Source organism: Condylura cristata, unplaced genomic scaffold, assembly GCF_000260355.1.
Source record: "Condylura cristata isolate star-nosed mole 26May11 unplaced genomic scaffold, ConCri1.0 scaffold00018, whole genome shotgun sequence".
Lineage (NCBI taxonomy): Eukaryota > Metazoa > Chordata > Mammalia > Eulipotyphla > Talpidae > Condylura > Condylura cristata.
Genome location: NW_004567119.1, coordinates 28,305,939 through 28,311,938, shown reverse-complemented (window position 1 = coordinate 28,311,938; position 6,000 = coordinate 28,305,939). Strand labels below are relative to the sequence as shown.

Genomic DNA, 6,000 nt, shown 5'->3' with positions numbered 1-6,000 from the left:
GAAAATCATTTTTTGCAAATACTTTCTTTTCAGCTTAGATGTTTTATTTATTGAGGAGAAATGCAGCCAATTCCCAGTGACTTTGATCTTGTTACAGCATTACTAGTAAAGCTTGTTTATTGCAAAACAAGCCTTAAGTAAACCAAAGAGACTGCTGGCTATTATGTCAAACCTTGAAAGGGAATATATTTAAATTTCATGGTGTCCAAAGTTTCTTCTGAGGACCAGTGCTTCTTTGCTGCTGCCTGGCCCCATGACCAAGTGTTCGGCCTAAAGCTCCCAAGCCTAAGTTCCTTAAGGCATTTATACTACTGACTGCACACACATCAATACTAACAGACCATAAGTGATCAACACAACTTGTATCACCATGGTAGAGTTGAGTTGGGGGGGATCATATATATTTATATAGAGAAAGAATAATCCAGAATCTGATTTTCATTATTGCTTGCAATTCCTGGATGCTGGAGAATAAATCACAAGCAGACTAGGGTCAGATGAGGCTCAGAAGTGCTACCTGTGGTGCTGTTTCCATGGAAATCAGTGGCCTAGGAACAGCGATCCATAGCATCCCTGGAAGAGGCACTCACTGAGGAATCTGGTGGAGCCCTTGTCCTCTGCTCCCTTACTGGAGGCCTCCAACCTCCAGAAGACTCTTCTCAATAGGGGCCCTGGCTGGCTGGGGCCTTGATCCATTCCCTTCTCCTTCCTCATCACTTTCCTGGTATGGAGAGAAATAGGAAACATTTCATTGTAAATTCAGGGCCCTGTAAATCCCCTCTCCCACTCCCAGCATGAGAAGCAACCCTCTCAGGTGTCATTAAGTAACATCTTTTACAAGCCAGCCCTTGACTTTCTAACTTCAAGGTTGTGAGGCAAGTATGAAATGTCACAGGGCGGCACATTCGAAAACTAGTAAGTCAGACCACAGGAACTCAGCGAAATTGTATGTGGGAGGAAAGTACCATGTGGACAAATTCTCTTCCATGTTGACCAAAGTGGGAGCCACCACTCTTCCCGAGCCTGGCCCCCAGCGTCCCATCAGGAGGTACATACCTCATTCTGTGTTCTGTAGTACTGGTTCAGCATATACTGATACTTGGGTTGGTTAAGACCAAAAAAGATAGCAAATCTTTCACCAAGGAAGTCACATACTAGAAGGAAGAACAAGCATTTTGCTAAATTGAGTTCATAAGTAAAGCTTAGAGTTAGCTGAAGTGCCAAGAGTTTAAACATCCTAGAAGTCTCTTCTACTACACTTAACATCAAGGCTGACAAGAGATTTCAGCTGATGTGGGGGCTTCGAAAAATTTGAGGACTCAAGCTTGTTAAATCTCCTATCTTCACATGGGGTCACATGTGAATTCCCTTTTCCAGGTGACTATACCATCAGAGAGCTTCAGATTAGAACAGGTACCACAGGCTGCCTGAGCAGTGGGCGTCAATGCTGCCCACCCATGGATACCAACTGATCTTCAATGTGAGCGTATTTCAAATTATATCAAAAATTTGATCTAGGATTACAGAAATGTGTATCAGAAATTCTTCCAGGCAAACTCCTCCTAAGCAGTTAAAAGCCTGCCTGGTCTGCCTGTAGTTAGAATCACAAGGCACTGGCAGCCTCAGCATAGCAATTCACTAGAGTCAGGGACAAAGATTGAGTTGGCATCATGGATAGTTCATTCCAAGGAAGAGTTGCCTCAAAAAGGATTGATTGTTGTCTTCAAATATTTGAATTTCTGTCCTATAAAAAAGTAACTCAGTTTTTGGTTTTGGAAACAAGTAAGATCCATGGGAAGAATTTTAAAGACAACAAAATATAAGTTTACTAACAAGAAGATGGAAAAGATGGAAGGATCTATCTAAAGATGTGAGTTCTGTGCCTTTAGTAATGAATGTGTCAGCACAAAACTAGAAATGATCAGATCACCACTTCTTTTTTATTTTTTAAGATTTATTTATTTATGCATATAAGAACTGGAATATAGGTCAGAGGTGCAGGGGTGGTGAGAGGATTCACCAGAGACAGATTAGGGAGCAGAACAGGCAGATTCACAAAGTATACTGCTGAGGGAAGCAGTGGAAAGAGAGGTCTGCTGTGCCATGTGGGTCAGCTCCCTGGCTGGTGATGGAATTCATGCTGAAGCAGCTGCAGATGGCTTCATAGTGCTGTGCTTTAACCCAGTGCACCACCAGGGAGGGCCCCGATCACCACTTCTTCAGAACACCATGGAGTATCTAAATTATTGACAATATAACCCTGAAGATTTTTACATCTTAATTAAAGACAAAAACAAATAACCCTAATGGTACTTACTTGCAAATGAGATGCTTGCTATTCGCCTTGCCCAAAACCATAGGTAGGGTCCCCATGAAAGACTGGACTGGAAAAAGAGAGAGAGAAAGCAAGTTAGAGTAATTAATATTAGGAGTGATTAATTAAGAGTGGTTAATTGTGGCCCTCCCTGGTGGTACAACAGGTTAAAGCACAGAACTATGAAGCTCTCTACAACCAGTGCAGCAAAAGTTCGATCCCTGGCTAGGGAGGTGACCCACATGGTGTTGCAGATCTCTCCTGACCTGCCTGCTGCTCCCCTCAGCAGTATATTTCAGTATATCCACCTGTTCTGCTCCCCACTGTCTCTGGAGAAGCCTCTCACCCTACCCTTTCACCCCCTGCACACATATGGCCCCCAGTTCTTCTATACAGAAAAATATATTTTTTTAAATCTTTTAGGAGTGATAATTACAGTCTAGACTTTACAGGTTTCAAAAAGCCTTACAATATATTCCATTTTCTTTATTAGATAAGAAAACTATAATTATCAAGATTTTGAGCTGACTATTCTGGTATCTAAAAGGAGAACAAGGAGTTAGCTGAAAACTGTATCTTCTACAAATCTCCAATGACTTCACCTAACCCCATGTTCATTAGTAGGATATTCGAAGCTTACAGGGTTAAGTGTTAAATTCATTACCTCTTGGTTTTCTTCCTCTTCCTCTGTACTATATTCTTCCATGATATCTCCATCAGCAAAATGGATGATTCTTTTGGGAGTAGTCCTTTTATAAGGTCCACTCATTTCTAGTTCTAACTTCTAGATGCTGTCTTTTTCCAGAAGGAAACAAAACAAATTAAAAACAGATTATCTTAGGGCAAGTTGTCTTGGGTAGTATTTGTATAGTAGAGAAGGATCTAGTTATCTTCAGTGGGTGGTAAAGACAGAATTCCAAGGCAGTCACAGCTGTGATCTCATTACTTCATCACATCCAACAGAGGACTGTTAAGCTCTGTAGCAAAAAGAGGAAGAGATTCAATTATCAGTGGAAATGTGAATTTTCTGTCTGCAAATAAATTATTTCAACAGGATTCTCTCAACCTCTCATTGTAAAACCCAAAACCTCTAGTAGGAAGGGATCATAGCCTTCAATCACTTCAATAAATATTGAGAGGCAGCACAGGTATGGCAAAGATACACACTTTGCAAAGATGGAAAAAGTATTTGTCAAGTAAAGGACTCATTCAGAGTATGAAAAGGACTGTTGCAGTTCAATAGATAGCAAATAGGCAATTTGGTTAAAATATGGATAGATGATTTGAATTTTTTATTGCTATTACCATTACCAAAAAAGATTTACAGCTGTCAAATAAATTGGAAAAGATGCTCAATATCATAATGCAAATACAAACCATATTGAGATATTAAGCTCATGAGAGGCTAAAACTAAAAAGACTAACCATGCATAGTGTTGAAGAGTAAGTGAAGCAACTGGAACTCTCACACACTGCTAGTGCAAATGCACTTTGGAAGATAGTTTGGCGGCTTCCTAAAATGTATACCTACCATATAAATCTTGTCATTACATATTCTTTTCAGTCCTGGGTCCCAATTCCAATGTGAATGGGTGGAGAGCTAAAACTGACTATATATTTGTATATATACCAACCTTATAAAGCTGAGGAGTAAATGAATAAAAATACTGGAAGAGTTACAATTCTTAAGAAAATTTCAGTACTCAACAAAAGTTAACTATTATTAAGTACTCATCATTTCATTAGTAGTGCATGTGGCAGGCACTAATATGGTGTCTTAATTAAAACACTATTTTAAGATTATATCAGCAAACATGGCTGACTGAGCTGATGAGAAAGACTTCTCATTCCTGTTCAAACACAGAATTGCTAGGTAAAATGAAATAAGCAAAACATTAAATTGGCTTGCATTAAAGAAGTAAGTCCCAGAGAAATAGTCAGAGATAGCAGATGGGGGAGGAGGAACTGGGGGAGGGTGTGGGGGAGGGAGGGAAAAAAGAGTGGGGGGAGAAAGATAAGGGAGAGCACCTAGCTATCAGAAAAAGGGAGAAAATGCAAACCCAGAAGGGAAAGCAGAACCTGAGGTGGTTCCTGAGGGAAGAGATAGTTCCTGGGGCTAAACTTTTAGCATTAGTACAGAGATGAAAGGCCCAAACCTCAGATCCAATAGTGTGGTGTGTTGAAATGAAGCTACCTCTACAAAACTAAGATACGGGCCCTCCCTGGTGGCACAGTGAGTTAGGACACAGCACTGCAAGCTAGCTACAGCCGCTTCAGTGCAAGTTCGATCCCCCCAGGAGGTGACCCACATGGCACCGCAGACCTCTCCTGACCTGCCCGCTGCTCCCCTCAGCAGTGTACTTCATCAATCTGCCTATTCTGCTCCCCACTCTGTCTCAAGTGAATCCTCTCAATGCTCTCCGTAACTCTTGCTTGTACCCCAGTTCTGTGTGCATAAATAAATAAATCTTAAAAAAAAAAGAAAAACCTTTAAAAAAAAACTAAGATAAAAAAGTACTACCTGATCTATAAAATATGGATAATACCAGCATGATACAGAATTTTTGATCAGTCTGTATCAGAACGATTCTTTTTTTTTTTTAAGATTTATTTATTTATTCATACAGAACTGGGGTACAGGGCAGAGATGCGGAGGGTGAGAGGATTCACCAGGGACAGAGTGGGGAGCAGAACAGGCAGATCTACAAAGTACACTGCTGAGAGGAGCAGTGGGCGGGTCAGGAGAGGTCTGCCACGCCATGTGGATCTCCTCCGGGGCAGGCAGGGATCGAACTCATGCGGAAGTGGCTTAAGCTTCTTAGTGCAGTGCTTTAACCCGCTGCGCCACCAGGGAGGGCCTCTTTTTTTTTTTTTTTTTTTAAAGTTTATTTTTACATCATTTTGCACATTTTTTTTTCCATCTCGATTGTAATCCCCGCGGGTTTCCCATCACCAAATCACCCCTGTGCCACCACCGTAGTCCCGTGCATTTCCCTCCCTTCCCCCCCCCCCCCCCCCCCCTTCTTGATCCCATTCCCCACTCCGCCCCCACAGAATGTCTCTGGTATATGGTTGTTCATTATTTTTGTTATTTATCAGAACAATTCTTAATGTTCCATGCCATCAATTCAATAAATGACCACAGTCCATAAAATAAAATATGAAGACTTTTTTTAAAGGAATGTCAAAGCAACTTGTGACCTCCTGGCAAAATGGATAGAAATAATCACCCAACAAATGGGTTCAGAACCACAGGCTGGCATGTGGCCCAAATTCAGTGTTTACACATGGTATGAGAACTTGAAGTGAAGCCGAGTGACCTAAAGGCATTGTAACCCTCACAAGCTCTGTCAATTCACTCCCACCCCCCAGGAATATACTAACAAGACTGGACACCCTGAATCTTTACCAAAACCAAGTCCCACTGAGGGTGGGCTCATCCTCCAGGGAGAAAATGGCCACACTGGGAAAGCATCAGCAGATGGGAATATTGGGACAGGCCTCATCCAAGTATTAGGAATAGAGAAGGACAGAACATTTCAAAACCATTATGTTTCATATAGTCCAAGCATTAAAGGACACAAAACATTATGATATCCCAAAGGAACAAGTTGGTTTGAAAGAGAACAGAATAAAAATTCCAGAAATGATATATAATGAACATAGGATAGATTGTGTGGATATTA

General features: G+C 41.1%; 1 protein-coding gene across 1 annotated transcript; it reads right to left on the bottom strand.

Moving 5' to 3' along the window:
* Nucleotides 1–625: 625 nt before the first annotated feature.
* Nucleotides 626–3,083, bottom strand: FAM177B (family with sequence similarity 177, member B). The gene is made up of 4 exons (XM_012726773.1): nucleotides 2,955–3,083; nucleotides 2,318–2,384; nucleotides 1,057–1,154; nucleotides 626–721 (listed from the first exon to the last, which is right to left on the bottom strand). The coding sequence occupies exons 1-4, from the start codon at nucleotides 3,081–3,083 to the stop codon at nucleotides 626–628; spliced, it is 390 nt and encodes a 129-aa protein (XP_012582227.1).
* Nucleotides 3,084–6,000: the final 2,917 nt, after the last annotated feature.